This window comes from Accipiter gentilis, chromosome 28 (genome assembly GCF_929443795.1).
Source record: "Accipiter gentilis chromosome 28, bAccGen1.1, whole genome shotgun sequence".
Taxonomy (NCBI): domain Eukaryota; kingdom Metazoa; phylum Chordata; class Aves; order Accipitriformes; family Accipitridae; genus Astur; species Astur gentilis.
In genome coordinates, this window is record NC_064907.1 from 4,115,395 (window position 1) to 4,140,060 (window position 24,666).

The window sequence follows — 24,666 nt, forward strand, 5'->3', positions numbered from 1 at the left end:
CTAACAAGACAGAGAATTATGTGTGCATAAATATCCTATTTTAAGGCTTATCTTTAATATTCAGCATTGGTTTTGTCTTAGCCACAAGGAGAGAACCTGTACAGGTTTGGTGTACTCTACAGAAAAGTCAACATTAGTAAAGGGAACATCATTAACACTTGACAAATTCTTGTTTTAAGGAGAAAGAGCATCACACAGGGCCCGAGTTGTTCTCTCCTGTTATGCCATGAAAAGCAGCAAACCCACTGCCTGAGAAGACATTGTTCTTCCAAAAAGGCAAAGCTGTATGAATAAGGTTGTTAAAAAAAACGGGCATGGATTGTTTTTTTTTATACCCTCCAGTAACTGCTACACTTTAAGTCAGTAGAACACACTTGCAGAGGGGCCAGACAAGCTGCTTCCTAATCATCTCGAAAAAGTGGGTCAATTCAAGGGGGGGGGGGGGGGAATTGTTTGAGAGCTAATGTAATGGCAATATTTTCAAAAGTTAAAAGCATCCAAGCTGCTGTCCTGCTTATCCTATCCTAATTCAAGATGCTGTATTAGAACACAATCTGATTTTATGGCAAATGCAGGTGCAAAGTTCTGTATAAAATACCATAGATTTGGGAAATATGGGGGAGGTGTTGGTTGGGTTTTTTTGGTGTTTAGTATGGTTTTTTCAGATAGGCTTTTATACACAGTTAATCCAATGCATAGATGAAAATCACAGGGCTGGGACTTAGTACATGTAAAGCAAGAAAACAGAATATACAAGATAATGCCTTAAGGAGAACAGAATTATTCTTAAAATACACTATTCAAAAAATAGCATAAGACAGACATTTAAAAGCGATGTATGAACCAAATGGCACTTGGTCATGTGTTAAAAATCCAGCAGCTGTGGGGCAAAGTGATGTTGCAGAACAAAATTAAGTTCTTATTACTGTGTTCTAGAAATAATTTATAGAGTTGTAGTTCATCCATTATGCAGAAAACAATCAGGGCAGAACAGATAACCAAAAAGCAGTCGTACCAGTCACACAGATTCTTTTGACCTGAACTGGTTGTACAAAGAAGTGAAAAGGCTAGTCCCTTTTCTTTCTGAAGTAGCAGCTGAGACTTCTGACCCTTTGTGCTGCGTGCTGGTGGTGCTCTAGCAGATGGGAACTTGTACCTCTGCATCTCAGGTACCTATCACATGCCAATAGGCGTGTATTTAAAATAAGTACTGGTATGTTCCTCAAAACTAAGTGGAGGAAGACAGAATTTGCTAACAAATATTTAGGAAGACTCAAAACCAGAAGTGTTACTCTCAAAGTTCTCATTTGCAAAGGATCTCAAGAAAAGTTTACAAGCTTTATGAACAGGAAGACTAAGGGCCTTTCTTAGTTGTTTAGCTATCTGGCAGACGCTAATAGAACAGTAATATTCATCCTTAGCACTATGAAGTCTATGACAAATACAGATCAAGTCAGCCAGGAATTTCCAACAATAGATATGGTCTACTGAGGGCAGAACCAAGGCAAAGCAAGCAATACATGAGATTTAAGAAACTGCAATCTTTTAGCATTTCTTACTTCTCCAGGGAAGTGAATCAGGGGAATGGAAGTCACATGTTTCATTTACATCAGACATACATTTGAGAGAGTCATACCCTTAGAAGGCTAGAAGAGGTTTGGTTAGACTATTTCAAAAGGCATACTAGTGTAACACAATCTTCTCTGATTTAATTGCTTTTAATCTTAAGATCAGTTAAAAGCATCTCTGGGTCAAAAAAAAAAAAGAATCGCAAACATATTGCATCTGTGTGTTTCAAAAGTTTGACACAGTTTCCGCTATTTAGTACCCAATACTACACAGCGAGCACAGAGTCCTCTCTGGGTATTACTATACTTACCCTGCATCTATCAGCTAGGGGTTTGTTTCATATATATTTATATATATATAAAATATATTATTTATAGTCAACTTTCAGGTGAGTACTCCCAGAAGTATTTGACTTACTCCTACCAATAAAAAATAAGTTAAATGAAAAATTAAGAACAGAATTTTCTGTTAAGACCAAAACCAAACAAAGCTTATAACTCAATTTAGTTTAAACAACTGTAAACAATATGCATTTTTGTAACATCACTAAATTGGGAGAGTTGTCTTTTTTTTTTTTTTAAGGAAAAAAAAACCCCAACAACAATACCCAAATAAAAACCCACAAACCTGCTCTAAAAAGGAACTACTGCTCTGCCTTGCAAACATCTGTGTTTAATCCATGTAGAATTTGTAAACAAGATGTCAGGCCTTTAGAAGTAAAGGCAAAGATGTTTTCCTTTATTACAGTATTTAAAGGCTATCACTTAAGTGGTTTTTTGTAAATAGCTTGTCATTTATACAATAAAAACAAGTATTTGTACAAAGATGCAGTTTCTTTTTAAAAAAGCAGATCAGTTGAGTGTTTCATACTTTAATATATAAACCAAAACATATGAAAGCTATAAAAACATTAATGTGTGCCATGTATTAAACATGTAGCCTCGTATTTTAATGCTTACATGTGTAGATTAAAAAAATTATCACAATGGAAATTTTACTTTCAATTATCATAAACAGACCAAAATACAGAGTAGAAACACGCCATTTCTGAAACTTGACAATTAGCATCACTTACTCTCTCAAACAGCAGCTGGGCTTCCAAGTTGTACACCATAAGCGTAAGCTAACATTCTACCAATAGAAGCGTTACAAAATGCATTAAGAGAAAATACTGCCAGTAAATGAATATCTTAGTCTATTTTTTTTTTTATTTAGTAATTTTTTTAAAAGACAGTTTGAATGGGTTTTATAGGGTTGAGTTTTTTTGCTGTTCTGCTATCAAAGGTCTTCTTTAAAACTGTTCTGTGAACAATACAGTCACATTACAACTAAACAAAAAGACAAATAATAACAGACCAGCTGCTTTTTCCATTTTAATAACCATAATTCCCCAATGCTGTTCCTCATTTCTGCATAGGGAAATTGTTTTATTTGGCACATTAAGGATAAAAAAGTCAAAAACTGAACCAAAGTTTATAAACCTCCAATTGTAAGTTAGTAGTTATAAGGAAGCAAGCCAGACATCAATGTAATGGAAAAAATAAAAACAAAAAGCCACACACACAACATAGGGAAAAGGTTTTCCAATGATCAATATCATCAGAGCCTTCTAGCTGAAACAAAATACATACATTATTGTTCAAACCATAATCAGATTGCTAGGAATCTTATCTCAAGTCCTATTGTGCTCTTACAGTGTGTAAATCCTCACTAAATGGCAAGGAGGCTTTGATGAACACATTTCACATTGTATAATTTTTTCTTAATCTCAAGTTTTAACGCAGATACTTAAAGATCTGTAAAGTCCTGTAAACTCTGGCTGCTTTCCAGTAGCCTGTACCAATTGCTCCTTAGGCAGCACTTTGTTTCACTTCAAGTAGTGTTTCACACTGTGGTATCTCCAAAGTCCTTGTTCCAGCGAATATATGCTTCCAGAGTCTGAGGGCTCAAACTGCGCTTTATCTTCTTCAAAGACTCAGTGAAATCTGATAGTTTGATATTTCTCATCTAAACAAAAAGTGAAAGACATCGGGATCACAAGTGCTTTACTTACTTCCGTTTATTCAAGTACTTCAGTATTCACTTGTAACAAAGCACATTCTATGAGGGCTTCATCTTGATATAAGAAAGAAATATTTTTCAGTGGGACCAGTCATTCAGTGGAACAACCTCCCCAGGGATGTGGCAGAGTCCCCATTGCTGGAGGTTTTCAAGATGTAATTGGGCAGGGTGGTAGATAATCTCATCTAGGCTCCCTTTCCCATGAAAGGTCCAAGCAGATGATCTTTCAAGGTCCCTTCCAACCTGGGATGTTCTATGATTGTATGACCCGGTGCAAGAGTCTTGTAATTTAAAACTATTGGTATTTACCATTTTTAATAAAGTAACATTTGGTAATCATAATGTCTGCCTTGTTATTTAATAGCCCATGAGATTGTTATTACTTCCTTTTTCACTAGGTGGCGCAAGCTGGTGCACATGAGGGCACAGAACTGCGTAAATGATAAGGCATGGGACTTTTTAACACATTTATGGCATACCTCTGCATACCAGGAGATTAAGGCACTGGAAGTTCCTGCCCTTACCACAGCTGTATTCAGACCATATTATGCTGTCAGACAAGTAATCCCGATTATCTAACATCTCTGATTCAACGCGTGCCTTTCAGTTGTTTGCTGAGGACATGATTATTAGCAGACATTTCCTTTATAGAGAAATGTCCAGACATGATGGGAGATAACCAAAGTGTGTAGAACAAATGAGCTCATTATTAAAGGAGTATTAACATTATAATTGGAGAAGATTGCCCATATTTCTTTGGGACTAGCATTGATAGGCTATTGGAGATACACTTGCATTCACAGCAAATTATCACAGATGTTCTCATCTTCCTGCAACAATTCCTTTCAGCTTATCATAGCCTTAGCCATGACCTAAGGCTAAACACAGAAAACAACAGGGGAATTAAGTTTTGCTTCGTTGTCCCCTAAGTAACTGTGACATGCACACACATTCGAACAGAAACTTTTACATGCAGGACCAACCTCTTCCTTTTCTTTTGATGTTTACAGATGCAATTTGTGGTGAGGACCTTAATTTTTTTTTTTTTTTTTTTGCTTTATGGTGGTCCACATGAATGAATCTAAGTATTATACATACACACAAACAAATGTTTTAAAATCCCTCAAGAGATTCTCCCTAAGATGACTTGCTTTACGTAAAGATGGGGGTGGAAGGTAGAAATAAAAAAAAAAAAATAAAAAAAAAAATCACTTGACATAATACTTCTGGGAGTGCTTTGGGGGAGTAACACTGCAAGAAAATAAAAGCAAGGCCTCTGACATCATCTGATAGGCAACAGATCAAGTTGCAGTTCAGTGGGAAGGAAAAGATAGGACCAGTCAGCTGAAACTAAGAACAGTAGAGAATTCCTGTCAGAAGAAGAGGCACTCTTACACCTGATAACCAACAAACTACACAAAGAACCTCAGACATCTGAGGACAGATTTGGTTCTCAATCTCAGAAGAATTTTCTTCAGTGAAGAAGTAATCAAAAAGGTAATACCCCCCAAAAATTATGCTAGGTATTTTGTATGATACTATGTGTAAATAAAAGGACCCTAAAAGTTTATGGTAAGCATGCATTCTATTCAAACTGCTAGAACAGCATACCTCACTGGCAGACATGTTCTTCACCTGTTCTGGTTTTAGTTCTGTAAAAATAAAGGAAGATCAGTGAGATTCGTAAGAAAACTTTCATCACTTCTGACAACTAAAGCATGTTAAAAGCACTTCTATTCTGGAAAAAACCCACAAGTAGAGATTATACCTCTCTGCCTCAACATAATCTCCTGTACAGAGAGGTACATCATCTTTTTACCTCCTTCTTCCTCATTTATCAGCTCCTCAACCAGGCTGCTCCCACACTCAATCACTGCAGATACAGTACAAAGTGGTAGCAGAACTGCTTCCTTCTTCCCAAAGTACGGGGAACAGCACACAAGCATAACAGAGCTGTCTTCCCCCGTATTATTCCTGGTACATGCAACCCTCTTACCCCTCAAACACGCACAATTTTCAGGAAACAGAAAGGTACCATCAGCTAAGAATACAGAAATAAAAACCAGGCAGGGCACACAGGAGTGCTTCTTGCCCATACAGTACTGGTGGAATCTAATCATTCCTGTATCCTTCACCATTTTATGGGGTTTTTTTTTACTTGCAGTACTGTTATGGCATCAACATACTACAGCAAACTTTTTGCTCAGAGGGCACAAGAAAAAGAATCTAGGCAGGATTGGCAAGGCTGACTTTATAAACCAATTTATTTTTATTTTTTTTTTTTTTATGGAAGCCAGGAACAGGGGTAAGAAACAGGTTGCACAACATTTCACGGTCTCTTCTCAAAATGGACTTGCGTGTGAAGTGATTTGTCAGCAAAGTAAAGCCTGCATACCTAAATGCATACATTATTTAGTCAACCACTCTAAATAAATATATTCAAAGTCTTAGGAGACATGATGTCTCTTGCGAGAGCTATTTAATGCAATTCTGTTTCCCAGTTATTATGCAGGATTTTGGAAGATGTGCCTTACATTCTCAACAGCTAGAAGTGGGTAAAAAAACCATTACTTTCCAGCAGCTGCTTTCAAAGAGATAGCACACTGGCAAAACTGGATGCTATAGGATTTTTGACTCAAAAAAAGTAGTAAAAGAAACACACCCACAAAACACGCACAGACCTCTCCTCCCCATAAATCATTTAAGAGACTTGCAACAACTTTTATTTACACATAATACGCTGATATTACAGAACACTTCTGCGCCAGCTGCCTTTAGTACCTTTCTATCAGGTAGGACAATGTATCGACAAACAGAAAACTAACATCAAATCTTCACAATCTTTTATTTACAAATTGCCACTACAGATCTCCACTACACAAAATCATCCCCTTCAGATGTGGCTACTGGACACATAACTAGCTAGTAATAGAGAACAAAGAGGGGTGGTGGTGGGTGTCACTGTTGGGATTTTGGGGGTTTTTTTGGAAAAGAGGCATTAAAATCTATTTTTTCAAAGTTGGAAGTGTCAGAGGAAGAACAATTACAGGTAAAACTCTGCTTGAGTCACAATTGTCATCTGGATCACATTTCAACATTAAGAAGATTTAAAAATAAAAAAAGCTAAGCCATTCAAACCATATCTAAAAAACCAAAAGGAAACACAAAATTGCTTCTGTTTCAGTATCTCCTTTCTTTCAGACTTGAAGGAGATCTGCCCACTTTATAAGACAAGTAATGCAGTCAGAGACTGCTATTCAAGTAATAATTTAGATATAAGTGAACTAGTATCAGCCTAGGGAAGATGCACTAGTTAAAAATCCCGCAAATCTGTGAAAAACACTTCACCCTGCTTTCCACTTAAGACACATAAATTGTCTGTTTCACATGGTGAGCTACTGAAGGGTTTTGTGTAAGGTAAATATTATAAAGATGCTATTATGAGGAAGAGACCAAAATCCAAATCTAAAAAGCTTAATTTCAGAGGTTTAAGAGTTTAAAAGATGTAGGAAAAGAGAATATCTCTAATATCAAGGGCACTGAGTTTTTTCAAAACATAAATAAAAAGCTATGCAGCTTACCTCGAATAGGGCCCAGTGCTGCATCCTTCGCTAATGCAGTTAAATCACTTCCAGAGTATCCATCTGTCATTCTTTGTCAAAGGAAAAAGTGGGGGAAAGGAGGAGGAAAAAAAACAAAAACAAAACCCAAACCTCCTTCAAACCATCTCACTTTAATTGCAGGTTATTAAAGTGTTACTTAATCAGAAGTACTATTTTGACGTTGCTTTGCAAGTTTAATAAATCAGAAGTGCATTTAACGTAAGTGAACTATATTTAAGTCTTTTCCACATTAAATTTAAGTACATATATTCAAGTCCCAACTAACATGCTAGGAAAAGCAAAAAGATAGCAATCAACTAGGATTTGTAGGTGAAAACTAATCTCAAGCACATTTACTATTTCTCTTACAAGAATGCCCTACCACTAGTTTGTCATCATTTGCCATAGATAAATATAAAACCAAAAACTCAACTGACATTCAAATCCTCAGAACCACAAGGGGGGAGGGGGTGGAATTAAACCAAGGACCCAATCTCTATGGAAGCTTTTCCAGAATTAGACTTAATTTCCAAGTTAACCACTGAAATACTTTGCCTCCACTGAAGCAGGAAGCCACCAATACATATTGCCAACGTAAGTGAAAACAAGTAGTAAGGGTTGCCTAACGAAAAATTTAAAACAAAAAATCCCATCCACCCAGCTTGTAGAGCAGTGGCTGGCTGTAACAAGAGCTTCATAGCTCAGTCTTCTGGATATAATTCTGTTACAGTTTATAGAAAAAGTTGCAAAGGAGCAAAGGAACACAAAATCACAAAGGGAGAGTACTGCCACAGGGGGTTAAATACCTATCTCTTTCAAAACAAAGAAAGATGGCAAATGAAGAAGGCAGGACCCTCAGCTTTTGTATTTTGGCTAAACCATTTATAAAAAAAAAAAAGCGTACTCAAGTTGCTGTCCTGGTTTCACCTGGGATAGAGTTGATTTTCTTCCTAGTAGCTAGTACAGTGTGTTTTGGACTTTGTATGAAAATAATGTTGAAAACACAATGAGGTTTCAATTGTTGCTAAGTAGCACTTACCCTAAATTAAAGATTTTTCAGTTTCCCATGCTCTGCCAGCAAGCAGGTGTAACAAGAGGCTGGGAGGGAGCATGGCCAGGACAGCTGGCCCGAACTAGCCAAAGGCATATTCCATACCACAGAACGTCATGCTCAGTATATAAAGGTGGTGGGGGTCGGCCAGAAGGGGCAGATCACTGCTTGGGCATCAATCAGCAGGTGGTGAGCAATTGCACTGTGCATCACTTGTCTTTTCTTGGGTCTCTCTTTTTGTTATATTCCTTTTCATCACAATTATCGTTATTATATTTGGGTTTTAGTTTGGGTTTGGGGGGATTTTTTTCTTTTTTTTTGCATAATAACAGTTTAATAACTAAAATAGATGACTATGTTTGTTTAGTATTGTTACAAAATACTTGCCTAGCTAGTTGCGCCAACTCTTTTTGGGTCAATGGACTTCCTTGCTTGCTTAGAAGATTTTTTAGCAAAATCAATCTTGTCTGAAAAGAAGATACATTTATCAGATGTAAAACTCATTTTCATGGTGCACTTAAAATTCTGTTGCAACAACAAAACTATGTGTTTGGCAGGTTAGCTTTTGTGCTTCACTACTTTAAACTTGCCTATAGTGCTTTTGTGATTAGACAGTACCCTATTGTCTCCCCAAGGGAAGAGAGAGGGGTTTGGTAAGGTGCCCGTTTTGGCTGGGATAGAGTTAATTTTCTTCATAGTAGCTGGTACGGGGTTCTGAGATCAAGGGTCAAACTGCTTCAAGAATAATACATTAGAATCCTCATCAAAAGCCCTAATCGGCTGTTGAGCTGAACAACATTACTTTAAAAAAAGCTACTTTCATCTTTTGCACTAAACACTCTTGTCCAGCCAACCAAACGTTTTCCTGCAAGCCCTGCCTCAGACTTGTCCATGCCTGCCAGCTTGTCAGCAATGCCCCACTAGCCAGGAAACACTGAGTAGCTACTACCAGATTTGCTACTAGCACATGTTAAAAAAAAAATATGCAAAAACTTAAGATAGTTACCAGAAATAAAGCACAGTGTCTAAGGCCAAGCTGGGCCAGAAGTTAATTCACAGAATTGTAGTCATCCACTAGGGCAAGTTAAGAATAGCCTATGAAATATATTTTATGTTTTTTAAATAAAATTGATCTTAAAATGAAGAAAATGCATGGAAAACAATACTTACTTCCTCATTTGGTAAAGACACGTATACCCGTTTGGTGAATCGTCTAGAAAAAAACCCACATATATACACAGACACTTTTATAACTTTTTAGCACATACAGATCTAATATTTGGGTTGGTAAGTGTCAAAATTTCACTTACATCATCAAATTCTTGGGATTAAAACTACAGATTAACACCACCCCCCAAAAAAAAAAACCAAACAAAAAAACAACCCCAACCACCAAACAATATGCACGAGCCACCGGTGTCACCTTACTCTTATTTGAAAATATGAGTCCTCCCAGAGAGGTAACACTCTAAGGGTAGAAATACCACCAACTACCAGCAACAAAATGAAGCATCTCTTCATTGTGCACAAAAAGTCTTTGGAATCATTAAAAACTTGTTTTATTTGTTCAGACAGTGCTGACATGTCCGTCTTCCTCAATCAAGAATAAAAAGAGAAGAACGTATAAGAACTTGTAGCAAAAAAGTCCTAAGGCAAATGTACAGCAAGACCTATAATTGCATGGGACATCAGAAGTCCAATATTCACATAGAAGAAAGACTGGATTTCACTGGCCAGATTTCTTCCTTCATCTTGCCATTAAAATCCAAATAATAAAAAAGCAATATATAAGATGCAAGAGGGTTATAAAATGCTGACTTGGTCTCAACAGGTACTGCTGTTTTAGACAATTCCAAAGCCATCATGTTTATGCAGATGTATGCCAAGAGCGAAAAGACAGGCACCTCTTTGAGAGGTTAAATAAATCTTGCCAAACAGCTTTTGCTACTTATTCCAAAACTTAAAACAACCAAAACACTAAGTAACAAAGCCTGCTCTTCATAACAAACATCGTATTACTGTATTCAAACAAAGGAAGAGACATTTTGATACCTGAGAACAGCATCATCAAGCTCCTGTGGCCTGTTTGTTGCTCCCATCACAAGTATTCTGTCCTCTCCAGAAGACTGCACCTGTATACAGGAAGGCAAGACAGCTTTCAGTTTACATCAGGTAGTAATACAACAAAACCAGTTAGAGACTTTGCCACGTATTCAGCACACTGATGGGATCTTACTATATAAGCTTTTTTTTTTTTCCATGCAGTTAGCTTTAAAATATTCTTTAGAAAAATGTAAAGGCAAACTAGGAAGAAGTAAAAATTAAAAAAAGCAATGTAAACACAGGACACTAAGCCCAAATTATGATGCTTGAAAAGAGTCTTGCAAGAGCACAAATGTTGCTGTGGAATTGCACGTTACAATCCGGGAGAAAACTGAGACTACAAAAAGCACTTAGAAGTTTAGTAATCCAGAGATAAACCCTAATGGGTTCAAAAAGCTAGAGACTTTCTGTTGTTGTAGGTTTTAACACCAAACATTGCTTTGAAGCCTAGAGAGAAAGAGCGAATCAAAACTGTAGACTAAGGTACAGCCAGAACCACTAATTCAGATCAGAGAGTCATCTAATAGGTGTCTCGCAAGAAGCTAGTAATCAAAATGAGAAGCTATTCAATAGTACACAGACACAGTAATTTTCCCCCCAATTCACTCAGTTGCAAGACTTGATTTTATACCCAAGAATATGGAGACTGCTTCCAGACTTCAGAGAAAATATATGGGTATCAAAGATGTTATTATTCACCTACTGTCCAATCCTTTATAGACTTAAGTTCATTGCTGCCTTATTGAGTCCAAACAGTTCCACAAAAATACTGTATGATACAGTTACACTTGATCCAAAGTTTGCTAAACTTACTAATTGTGTTTAATTTTCCCCTGTTCATTTTAAGGGAAAACTCCGTGTGTGTGTATAATAATTTCTGCACATCATTGTCACATTGCATTATTTGTCCTGATTCACCTCACTTTGGAGAATTTTTTCCCAATCTTGTTGTCCTTTTATATAGTTACCTTCTCCTCCTGTACCTCATTACTATTGCTTCACTACTCTAGCAATATTCCACTGTGCTAGTGGAATATAAAGTAAGATTGTTCAATACAAAAAACAGTGCTATGTGACAGAAAAATATTCTGATATTAATTTGTTTCTCTGCCCACCCCCACCTATGAAACCCAGATCCTTTTCCTCGGTATTATATATGTGCTAATAAATACATTCTTACTGTATTCTGTCATCTCCAGGTCATGATGCCAAGAAAAAATTTATAGCTCAATAAAAAAGCATACTAACACAGAAATTAATCCTTCTGATGTGTCAGAGCTGTGCATACAAACAATATGAACTAGTTTGTTTGAAATTCTCATCCCTCAAGTCTCGCCTTACCCCTTGAGACCACATGCTTTTGCGACACGTAGCCCTTAAAAACCAAAAAGACACTACTTAAAGGCCATTTAATCTTCGTTTACTTTGCCAGAATGAAGAGATGTGCTTCACCAAAACATGCAATTGCAAGCAAGGATTCAACTATACCTAACCCTCAAGCATCCCTCTTGCCCTGTAAGGGCATTTGTTCTCACAGCTCCTTTATTATTGCCATTTGTTTTTCTTTCTTCTCTGTCCATAATCTTTCAACCCATTATTTCAGCTCATTGCCAGATTACTACCTTTCACCCCAGACTGAGTTTTACAGAATATTACAGTAAGCAGGTGAAAAATAAACAGCAATAGAAAAAAGCTGTTTGCCAATGCAGGTGGTGGGAAGGTGGACAGAGCTAAGCCCCGCTAGCCAAATCCTCTGTGCTTCATCTGTAGCTTGTATTGGCACCCACTACACTACATTAGCCAATTCAGCTAAATCAAACAATACCCAAGACTAAATACTTACACCATCAAATTCTATTAAAAATTCTGTTTTTAGACGCCTACTAGCATCATGTTCACCTTCTCGTCTTTCACACAAAAGGCTATCAACTTCATCTAAAAAACAAAGAAATATATCTTAATTAAGCATACAACATCCAAGTCTTCATATTTGTCTAAGTTCTTTTGCTAATACAGGGCTCCTGTAAGAGAGATCAGATCTTTATTCCCTAAGAGACAGACAGTAAAGTTTAAAAGCTTGTATAACATGTTGTCCTTTGGATATGTAACACCAAGCACAGATGAAAGAAAAAAAATCTGCTGATAATAAACTGCAACTCAGGACAAGCAAAACCCATTTTAATGTTTGAAATTTAATACATAAATGGACTTACTCTGTAAATGTAGCATAGCATTTGTGTTTTTGAGAGCATTTCTTCCCACTATTAACACCAATTAAATATCACAACAGTAATCTAACATGCTCTATATGGAACTACTGATTAGCCAGCAGGTCATATCCAAGACACTTGCTCTGCACTGCAGAAATTACCCAAAGAGGTTTACCCGATTATTCCAATTTAATAAGTCAAAATATTGAAGAAAATACACAAAAGCCAACAACATTTAAGGTCTTACCAATGAAAATTATAGAAGGCTGAAGTTCTCTGGCTACTGCAAATAGAGCACGCACCAGTTTCTCCCCTTCACCCACCTAAAATAACAATAAACTGTTTTTGGTGGGGGTTTAGAAAGTGTTTATTACGAGAGCGCTAACATAAGGACCTACAGAAAATCTAGCTGATAACCAACCACATTCAGTCCATTCATACGCGCTTAGATTATCACTAGTTCAGTATTACATACGACAGTATTGTTTATGTCTTAAAAGAACCATTACAACTTCACTTATGATCAGAATTGAGTTGTCAAGAGATTTTGGTGCCTAAATTATCAGAGTGAAAGGGAGCTGGGAAAGAAGAAAAAGCCCACAACCACTCATCTATATGACAGCCAGGGTCATTCTGAACTGCAAAAGCCTTTGACATTGAGTTATCACAAGCACAAAACAAAATTTACTTCATAAGGTCATTCTGAACTGCAAAAGCCTTTGACATTGAGTTATCACAAGCACAAAACAACATTTACTTCATAAGTCACTTTTTAAAAACTTTGTTCACTATAGGCTATGAGTTCACCAAGGACTCATCAGAAGTCTCTGGCCTTCTTAAGCCCCAATTACAGCATGTGTTTTCAGATCAATATAATTTACAGCTACTACTTACGTATTTTGAAGTTAGGCTTGCTGCACTTATATTAAAGAAAGTAGCATTTGATTCTGCAGCAACTGCTTTGGCCTAGGAGAGGGAGGAAAAAAAAAATACTTTTTAAAACATTACACTGAAGATACCTCTCTGCTTCTGTAGTTAGCACTCATGTCCTGACTGACAATTTTGAAAACCCCTATTCCTTCAAAGGGAACACTTTGTAGATGCTACAGAAAACTTCTGTACAGGCCACTTGCAAATAAGAACAGCTAAGCAGTCAAACCACTAGAGAAATTTGCAGGCTCCCTTGGACTTCTCTGATCACATCATCTCTATAGCCAACTCCAACTTGCTTACTGAAGAATACAAGTCTCCAGCTCCTTTCAATGTATCCTGAGTAGACATCTGAAACAGTTTTAACTAATTTAGGGTGGTAATTTAGGGCAGCAGTTGGATCAAATCACATTAAAAATTATGGAGGTTTTGATCTTTATCATAGGGTAAGGAGAAAACTTTTTTCAGAGGAAAGCTAAGAAAAAGAATCCGTTCAGCCGGAATGCTCATACAGAGCACCCTCTTCTTTAACAGTTTCACCACATTCAAGAAATTATGATTCCTTGGTTATACAGTTGTAATTTTAGTGATTAGCAATTATGTTCCAGTATGTGAAACACAACAGATGAGCCCAAGCAAGCTGCTCAACATTCACACTCCTGCGTTTCAGAGCTGGTCCAGCTTCAGTATCAGCAAAGGGAGAGTGCAGCTGCAGCCACGCCATGTGATGCAGGATGATGTGGCCAGCTCAGCTGCATCAGGACATGCGACGTTCCCTGCCTGATGCACAGCCATTTCACTCCAGTTCCCCAAACCCAGCACATCAGGGTGAGAAAACAAGCAGCAACCAGACAGTTCCACAGCACTTAGACTCTTCACACAGCAGTGTGGAAGTGAGACAACCCCCTCCTCCCTTGCTACTACGCTCCTTCCCCATTTCCAAAATGCACTTCTAGTATGTTTTAATAGAGAGCAGACCATTTGTGATTAATCATTGCTGTACACAATCAATTAACCATGTTACTTTTACTCTCTCTGAAAATGAAACTTGGACTTGCTGGTGTAAATTTTAAAATATTACTTGTGATATTGAAAAGAGTTAAATAGAGAACAGTTTAGCAACTCCCTCCCCTGCAAAATCCAGTTAAAAACAATTTTGCATTTTTGTATTAAATTGACACCATAACACATATCCAGAAGAATATACGGTTTATTACTACAACACCCAAACTGAAAGTGACCCCTCATAGTTACATTTTAAGCCCACTAACACATGCATGAAGACATTTTCTCACCAACATTGTCTTCCCATTTCCTGGAGGGCCAAACAGCAGTAAACCACGTGCAGGAGCTCTAAGTCCTGTAAATAACTGAAAAGTACATCATCATAAGTTACCTCCAAAGACTTAAAGATGATGTTGATTTACCTTTGTAAGAAAATGGTTTAAGATGGAGACTGACTGACTAGCAGTGGTAGGAACAGAGGCAGTGCTACAACAGTACACACTTTTAAAGAACTACATTCTATCACTAACTTGACCTAATGCACATCACTATTTTTTCCAACACAACAGTTAAATTATGTCATAATCATTCTGTGCATAGAGGCACTATAAAAAGAGTATAAAAGGCAGTAACACATTCCACAAGACAGACCAGCCTATTAAGTTTAAAGCACCCAACTGCATTTAAAAAGAGGGGAATGCAAGCGTGTAGTAAGAGAATTAAAGCAATGTTCCTACTAACTCCATATGGAAGGACCCCTTCATCTTTCTCTTTTTTTTTTTTATTAAATGAAACTTGAAAAGACAGGCCTTGACCGAAACTACTTAGAATCTTACTTAACCACCACCTACTTTCCCTAAATGCTACCGATAGTAATCTCCTCCCTCTCCCTGTGCATGGGATTCATCTTTCCTACACCGTAGAACTACACCCATCATATGCAACACCACAGCAAGCAAATCTACAATTTCTCAGAGTACGTATCTTTTAGTTAGCTTAGTTTAGTAGCCTGTTTTCCCCAGTGTTTTGTCTTTACCACTTTACTCAAGAGTTTTGGAGTTCCTTTTTTGGCCTCCATTCCAGCTTCTGGTAATTCCAACAACCAACCAAAAGGAATAGTAGGGAGTCTCTTATATATACGCATCATGTCTAAACACCACTGTTGGCAGGCACTCCTTTCTACAATATCCATGATAACAAATGGCTCCATTACCAGTGTAGTGTTTCTAAGATAACTGACCAACATGCATGTTCTGTATTATTTCATCATTCACAGCATTTTGTTTGTGCTTGACTTTGATCACTAAAAATAGTAAGGCAGCATGATCCTATTCACTAAGACATACTACTTATCTTACAGATGTATTGCAGCATTTTAACCTGGATAACTACATTCGTCAAATGTTTCTGCCTTCCATACTGCACACCACCATGTGCATCTCCTGCTGGACTCTTTTTCTTTGGAATCATTCTGTGGGAGTTCCACCATTTTCAGATAGTCCAAACCAAATCTACAACTCTCCCTCACCTTGATCATCACCTACACAGTTCAGCTGCAACTGCCATTTATCACTGAGACACACCAAGCTTTTAAAATTTTTGTTAACAGGCTAATCATACTAAACAAGGTCTGAACTAATTGCTAGCATTTTATAAGCATCTTACTGCTGAAATGGTTGCAGCCACTGTTATTCACCTCAACTCCAGCACTCTTAAAAAAATGCCATTAATTGGCTTGTTTAAATATGAATTTGAGTTCAAGACTCATTGAAGGTTAAAACTGTACTAATATTTAATTTACTAAACATTCCCCTATAGTTGCCACATCTACCATGTACATTTACAAGGAATAAAACCAACATCTTTTCTTCCAAGGAATGTTTAAAAAGTCGCAGGATTCTCTGTCCTTGTTACATCTCAACCTATGCCAAGGTCAGGCCCATTGCTAACTACAGTACTACAAAGACAACATTATTGAAAATATCAACTGTTACTGCAAAAGAGTTGTAACTATTCCAAGCCTCATATCTCAAAAGTCCTTCCCACCCAGCTCATTGTATAGTGTTACTGAACAACAAAGTTGACACACTAAAGCACTGTAATAACTGAGATGGTACAATGACATTTTCCTTCTGCAGAAGAATGTCTAACCAACATCCACACAGAGAACTTGACCACAATACCAATTTAATATTTTTCAAATCAGATAGTGTCATGACTTAATTTACCTATACAAATCTCATCTGTTTTACTCTTCCAGTTATGAGCTTTGTCTTTTACATGTCCATATAGGGTTGGACACAGCTATATTTATCTGGAACAGTCAGCCTCACAAATTTTCAGGAATTTTTTGGTTTGGTCTTTTAGGGGTTTGTGGTTTGCTGGTTTTTGTTTATTTTAAGCTACTGCCTCAGTCACTTTCTCCAACACTGACTAACCAGATGACAAGGAATTTCATGGTACTATTTTAACACATAAATTCTTCATTCTCATTTTCCAAGACAGCTATCACCACACAGCTATCGATAGGAATCATAACCAGTAGAGACAAGAATTAAGCATCACTACTTAATGTGTGAAGCACAATATATTTCTTTGATTCTATGACAGAGTGATAAGTTGCTTACCTCAGGTCTAAGAGAAGGAAGGATAACAATTTCTTGCAAAGCTTGTTTAGCCAGTTCCTGCCCTGCAATGTCATCAAATTTGACAGCTGGTCCACTAACAAAGAAATGGAATACTAATTAGTCTAACAATGAGATGCTCTTTTTCAGCTGCAGCTGACTAATTTAATGCATTTGACTATTTATACAGAACCCTTTTGAGGAAATCTACAACTTACAATAAGCATTTAAAATAATAAACATTTCTGATATGAATTTTCATCCTTTTGCAAAAGTAACAACAACAACAAAAAAACCCACCCCAAACAACCCCCCAAAACCCCAAACCAAACAAAAAGTACTAATTTTCATTCCAAGTGGACCAAGACTGTACTGAACAAAAAACTGGTTTTCTGCATTGGAAAGCCTGCTTTTCCTCAGACTTACCTATCAACAATTTCATTCAGGATAAGATTAGCAAGATTACTGTCCACATTTCTAAATATCTTCAAGTCTTTCTTTTTTCGAGGAGCAGTGGTAGGAGTAGAAGGCTTATTTGTTCTGCTGTTTTTAGGAGCAGCCTGGAGAACAGGGGAGAAAAAAACCAAACAAAAACCAACTTGATACTTTAAAGGATACTGTTAACAAAATTACTTTTACATTTCATATGGTCTGGTAAAACCCAATACATTAACACATACCAGATATTCTGATGCTGTATTTTGCTACAAATCATATTATCATATTCAGCCACTAGAAGAACATCTTAGGCTCCAGTGAGAAAGGGCTTTTTGGTTTGATTTTGGTTTGGGGATTTTTTAATTTTTTTTTAAAGATAATTCATTATATTTAACTATGGTATTTTCCCCCAGCATCGTCTAGTCAGAGAACATCACAAACTGTTTCAGATTCTCAATGCCTATAAGCAAGAATTTCTACTGCTGTCATGCTTGCTAACAGGCCACTTAAAAGCCTTCATATTATAGCAGCAGCAATGCTTAACCACATTTATGTTCTGTCCATACTGCTCTTTATTCTACTTTACTGTGTGAGTATCAGGGGTAGATAAGGATGGGAGGGAAAAAGATGGGTCAAAAGAAATGCAGCATTTTTGTGTCTTATTAGTATAGAACTTAATTTTTTATTTCAGTCACAATCTAACCATAATTTGTTTTCCAATGTGGTTGCAATACAACCTGTGCATACATGCTTTGGAAGAGAAGGAACACGTAGGGGGAAAACTTGTAGTTCTGGATTAAGAGGGGTGGGGTTGTTTTTTTTACATACTGGGATTAACATTTGTTTTTCTCCTAGATAAGCTTCCCTTAGTTTCCCATAAAGTTTTCAAAACAAGTATTATCATTTATTACTGCAATCACAATTAAAACCCGTTTGCCCATGCAGCCACCCAATGCCTCCCGATTTCTAAAATCCACTCTGTAACCTAGCTCGAGAGGCTTGGCCAAAAATTTAGGGGTTTAGGGTTTTTTTTCCCAAAAACTTTCTGCTACTACAATACCGCAATAAAGGCAGTAAATCCAAAGTTTGTTCTGGAGTTTACATTGACTTTCAAAGTGTATACTGCTATTAAATTTATCCTTATCATACCTTATGAGTTGAAGCTGCAGGATTAGGTGCTGGTCTAGACACAGAAGAAGTTGATATCCCACTGTAGCTAGGTGTTCTATGGTGACCTGAAAGGCCTGTGGATCCAGTTTTTGCAACAGTTTTTGAACGAGGAAGGGAATTACTCGTGTGTGTTAAGGGATCCTTCTTTTTTGGAACCGCTCCACTTTCTATAAAGAAAACCAATGTTGTGAGAACATTTTCAGCAGTCATACTTCTACCATCAATTCTAACTTGAAGACAGTATTGTTGACACATATAATACAGTATTATAGCAGAATAATACAAGTTTTTGAAGAGGTTTAGTATTTTTAAGGGGATATTAACTGTAGCTTTCTCCTAAAGTTAAGTTTTGAATTTTTAGGAGCTCTCAAAACCAACACCAGTTAGCCATCTTAGAAAAGCTGGAGACAGCTAAATCCTGTAACAAGGGAAGAACACCATCTATTCCTTTAGTGAAGATGACGGAACACCAGCCATAAGATTTTCCTTCCCAAGAACTCCTAAAAATAATCATTATAATAATCCCCAAATTCAAGCATTCAGAGCTTGAATTCAGATTCAGAGCATTCATTCCTTAAGTGATGTTAGCAGGCTAGCTACTTTGGATGCTAGCTAACACTATCAGCACCTTCCACACAGAAGCTTCTCTAAGGCACTTTAATTTGGGAAAATTAAAATAGTTATACCTGCAAGCAACTACCAGGAGGTTTTTTCTTACAACTTGATTGTACTTCAGGAATCTCAAGGTGTAAGTAAATTCTGAAGAGACAGCTCTGAAACAGCTTACCTTCCTACATGTAAAATTAAGTCTTAAAATATTATATTATACCACTGAATTCAGTTAGGAAGGCCATTTTTGTCCAGAGTAACCGAAATAGCGCTTGATTTCAACATGCTCTGTATGGGATACACGATAAAATAAGGTTCCCTGGCACAGAAATGGCAAGTATAAAACATCAAAACAGAGACTAAGAAGTAAGAACATGCTACAGCAAGCACGCAGGTTGGTCAGGCTCGTTAATGATTAGAGCACAGCATCAGATTGGGTTTTTTTGTGTGGTGGGAATACAGTACTGGAAACTGTCTAGTACAGTACTGTCGTCTGCGATGGAAACTGTAAATACTGCCTTATTTTATATCCTTTTAAAAGGGTTAAGAAGCCTTTTGATTAGATAACACAAATATGGTGTCAGAGGTAAGGAAGCTCAAGACGGATTTCACCTAAAAGTTTCTTCACTAAGATTTTAGTAATCTGCAACTCAGTTTGACTTGTTAGTCTTAAGCAAGAGGCCAAAGAACTCTGATTTTGAAGGAAGTTAATGACGAAGAATTTTTAATTCATAATATTGCAGTTCATTGAAAAATACTTTAAGTAGAAAGCCTCATAATTTTGAATGTTGTGTTTAAAAAATTCAAATAAGAATTCTTCAATGAAACAGTAACATGGAAGGATCAATTAATTACTACCATGTTCTCAGCCTCTTTAAACATAAAAAAGTCTTGCATACTACCAAGAGCAAACCTTCATGCAGCCTGCAGTTATCCATGCACTGAACTACTTGGCTAACAAGCTTCTAAAGCCTTTCTTCACTCACAAATCTATGCCTTTTAAGAATCACACAAACTCTGCAGGGGTTATCGTAAACAATGCAGGTGTATCAACATGCAAAAACCAAGAGAACTTGAAGAATATGATTAACTACATTTATCTGCAAGACATTTCTTGTAAAAACAAAACACCCTAAAAACCAAAACACAAAAAAAAGGGCAAAACAATTCCCGCCCTCCCCCTCCAACACAACAACAAAAAAAAGAAGCCCCTAATGACTAAATCACACACAGATCCAGAGCTGATTAAATTTACTTAGTTATTATTGCACAGAAATTTCCAAGTAAAAAACTTTTCAAAATTAGGCATACTTAGTAACTTTCAAGTTCAAAAGGCAGTATATGAATCTATTAACCTAGCTACTCAACACTTTTGTCCAATTTAATCAAAAACGTAGCACTCAGTTTGGTTGGGTTTTGTTGGTTTTTTTCCTTCAGCCTCATCTGCACAGCTAGCTTAAAGTCAACATGGGAAGGTTTCAAAAAGCTGAAGTAGTTTTTCTCCATCTCCTTCACCCTAACATGTTGCTCAACTATGACACTTTCCCAGAACTACCCCCATTTATTGAGAACAATACACACACATTACTATTTTGAGTATCATAAAATTGCACAGGTAAGGAGTATTTCAGGAAGCTAGAAATACAGGGCGGGGGGTGGGGGAAGAGAAAGGTTTAAATACAAATTATGATTTACTCTAGCTGTACCTCCAGGAATCAAGACCACTAAGTTTACATGTGTTCTGTGGTCAGTCCTGATGGGTGGCACAGGAAGTAGCACTGATGAACTACTCTTGAACACAGTTGTTCAGTGTGAAGTCCAGAGGGAAACTTCATTTTATACACAAATTTTCATTGAAGCAGCAAATAAAAATGTGATCAAACTTTTCAGAATTACAGTTTATCCAAAGTATACCTATTTCTAAAGAGTGTTTAAGAACACATGTATCTCTCATCAGACTGATAGCCCCTATTATTTCATTATGTAAAAATATTTATTTTGCTGTAACAAATGCAACACCCCCCCAAAACCACATTTCTTATCCATATGTATTTGTCATCTGCTGAAAGACGGAAAATATGCTGCAAGTGGCCTTAAAACCTTTGTAATATCTCCAGCAGCCTTTTGCCAAATGTTTTACCATTCCATACAAAACAGTAGGAAGTGCCTAAAATACATTCTAATCACAAAGACAGACCATGGTATTTTTTCAAGTGTATTTGAAACACTGAACAATTCAATTTTCTACTTCATATATACTTAAAGGATAGTAACAGGGGCTTGATCATTTTGATTTTACCCTCTTAATTCTTGACTGCAGAGAATAATTTACTTCAAAGCTCCAAGCTAATGCCACTAGATCATAGAGAAGTAATAATTATCTGGTCCTGAAAGCATCCCTGCAATTTTACTCTGTCATTCAAATATAAAAACAACAAACAAATTATGAACAAGTAAGGAGCAAAATTTTGTCTGAGGTTTTCTGCCGGTTAGATTGTGATAAGCTGCAGACACACGTGCCCAATTTCAGACTCCCTTACAGAAAGAAATGTTAAAATGCATTTATTATATTTAACTGTTTTTAAAGGTGAAGTGAACTAAGGATATGTTTGAACAGCTTTAAGAGGAGCTTGATTGTACTACACACCTGGAAATAGAAACAATCTGGGAAACATGCAGCTCTAGCTTATTTATTTAATAAAGATAACAGCATGCTTTGTATTTCTAAAATGCAAACCAATTATATTTTCTTTTGTGCACCTAAAGCTCAATTAAGGTGCACCTTAATGAACAAGTTTCTGCTGTTTTTAACTTCTTAAGCATAAAAAAACCAGTTTAAAATAGCAGCAGCAGTTCCAGTATTGCAGAACAGTTTCCAGCCTTTAGTTGTGAAACTTGAAAAATCATCAAGGAAATGATGTTGGAAAAAAAAAAAAATTCGCAAGTCTAAAGTTGTCTGTAATTTTATGTACGTAGTTTCATTTTAAAAAAATAAATCTTTAAACTGCTTAGCTATACAGTTTCTGCAAATACTGCATAGCAAAACACATGATGCAATTGAAAGACCAATAGTTATTCAGGATTAGCATTCACAATAGCCCCCAAAAGAGTAATTCCTTTGAAGATTATATTTAGATTTTTCAAGTAGGTACATTCAAGTAATAAAAACTACCTAACAGAAAACGTCAGCAACTAACAAGGGCCTGTCCATGTTTTGAATGGTAGCACAGCTACACAGATCCAGGATGGTGGTTCTCCTTCTGAACCAACAGAGCAGTGTCAAAGATCTACTGTGGCCAAATTATGGTGTTAAAAATTATCTTATTGATACTTGTTCTTCTACTTGGTCTTCCACTTGGGAAATTCCTCAAATACTTCGGTATTAAGAGTAGAATTTTTGCAACTTGAAAAACTTTGCCAATATATGCCTACTATTAAAGACAAGCCAGCAAATACTTTCAAGTGAAAACTGAGATAAAATATGAGTTACTTGCACAGTGCTAACGTTGCAGTAAGAAAGAGAAATGTAATGTTTTCTCTGATCGTATATCATGCTGAGATTTACACATTAAATGCAAAATGGTACACTGGAGTTACTGTAATACTACCAGTATTGTATGCCCAGTAAGTTCATAAAACTCATTAACACTGCCTTTGGCAAGACTGGCATCATCTACTTCCCAAGCTAGTTTAGAAACAAAACCCAACAACCTACAATGCAAAGGGAAACATGCATGTCTGAGGGGAAAAAAGCAAACAGCTAAATTGTTTTACATCTAATTTAAGACTGCTATGAGAATAAGAGTGATGGATATTGAACAATAAATATGTATTTCAAAATAAAGTTTTGGGTCAAGGCTACTTGTTACTACTCTTGAGACAAGTTACTGTGTAGCCTTCCGCAACTGAAGGGTAGGAGATACTGCTGTAATAAGGTCTTATAAAACATCATTATAATTCTATCAGATAAATTCTCAAGAAAAATCTCTAGCTATTCAGGTAAGTTAAGAAACTATGAATGAAGATGACAGGAATAGGTAGTCATTTGTGCTAGAATCAAGTAAAATAGTGTGAAAGACTGACACGTAGTATCTTGGAAGGAATAATCTCAATAACATTTTGGAAGTATAAAAAATGTGCAGTATAGCTGTGAGAACAGAATATCAGACAGAATTAAGAAGCAAAAACATCTTTAAAGACTTAGGCCTTCAAAGGCAAATGAAAGAAAGCAAAACACTTTTTGACCAAAGAACAGGCAAAAAGGCACTTTCTTGATGTTAAAAATACGAATGACAATGTTTCACACTTCATAAAATCCTGGACTTTTAAAAAGCCCAGCCTGATTAGGCAACAGCCCAAGTAATACTTCACGTAGACAGAAAAATGAAACTTACGCCAGAGCCCTGTAGCTCAGTACCTCTGCAGCACCTCTATTTTCTCAGTAACAGCACCCCTCTTAACTCAAGTAGCCTGCAAGCTGATATTGTACAGTTTTCTAAGAATTTGCCATCTACTTTGTGCTTTTAAATGATTGCTGCTGTCCAAGTGAAAAAAACATCTTTATTACAACACATATAAAGGAAGTACTTTTAAGAAAAAAAGTGTAGCACCAGCATCTTACAAACAGTACTCCCTCCCCCCACCCCCCAAAAAAGGAGACAGAGAGAGCACGAGAGAGAGAGAGTGAGCATAGGCACCAGCCAATTAAGAAATTCAGATGACTGTTAATAGGCTGACTTTCCCGGTACTATCAGGTACTACCCCACAGCTGCAGGAGAAGTTCAGTACTTTGGGTACTAACTTCCACAAGTTATGAATCTAAAGTTTACCTTTGGCAATATAAATGCAAAGGGCAATAGGAAACAAGCCTCCTGCAGTCTTGTTCAAAGTAATCACTAGATGCTTGGTACCTAACTTTTTTTTAATGACCGGCTCTTTAGTTCTTCTGTCTCTTCTCAGATCCCACTGAGCCTGGTAAATTAAAGTTTCTCCGTCAGCCTGCATTCCTTTTCAGAAAGTTGGAAGACATCCTCAGGAAAAAGCATCCCCAGAAGACCACAGGCCTTTGCAGTTGTTTCACTACCCTTTCCTCCACAGTTTTGCAGAAGTGGTTCAGTTATCCATCTTCTGTAAGTCACCAGGAATATAACTCCAAATGGGTAAATTGACTAATACCAATTTCCACAAGTTTACCAAGAGTGACCACCTCCCGCTCCAGGAATTTCTGTAAATAAGAACATCTGCGACAGAACTGGCAAAATGTTTCTTCATTTCCAGTAGAGGCCAAAGGATAT

The 24,666-nt window shown here is 36.8% G+C and overlaps 1 protein-coding gene across 7 annotated transcripts in view; it reads right to left on the reverse strand.

Moving 5' to 3' along the window:
- Window positions 1–2,625: 2,625 nt before the first annotated feature.
- Window positions 2,626–24,666, reverse strand: part of SPAST (spastin) — a 35,168-nt gene continuing 13,127 nt past the window's right edge. For 4 of the 7 annotated variants that reach the window (XM_049831034.1, XM_049831033.1, XM_049831032.1 and 1 more), the window contains 13 exons: window positions 18,743–18,930; window positions 17,582–17,715; window positions 17,159–17,252; window positions 14,822–14,896; window positions 13,491–13,562; window positions 12,844–12,919; window positions 12,230–12,321; window positions 10,336–10,415; window positions 9,454–9,496; window positions 8,671–8,750; window positions 7,212–7,282; window positions 5,242–5,282; window positions 2,626–3,576 (listed from right to left, as the gene is read on the reverse strand). In XM_049831034.1, the coding sequence (XP_049686991.1) occupies window positions 3,454–3,576; window positions 5,242–5,282; window positions 7,212–7,282; window positions 8,671–8,750; window positions 9,454–9,496; window positions 10,336–10,415; window positions 12,230–12,321; window positions 12,844–12,919; window positions 13,491–13,562; window positions 14,822–14,896; window positions 17,159–17,252; window positions 17,582–17,715; window positions 18,743–18,930 (1,169 nt within the window). In that variant the 3' untranslated portion in view covers window positions 2,626–3,453. Of the gene's footprint in view, window positions 3,577–5,241; window positions 5,283–7,211; window positions 7,283–8,586; window positions 8,751–9,453; window positions 9,497–10,335; window positions 10,416–12,229; window positions 12,322–12,843; window positions 12,920–13,490; window positions 13,563–14,821; window positions 14,897–17,158; window positions 17,253–17,581; window positions 17,716–18,742; window positions 18,931–24,666 lie in introns of those variants that run through there. The other 3 variants (XM_049831030.1, XM_049831029.1, XM_049831028.1) reach the window with 1 other exon arrangement.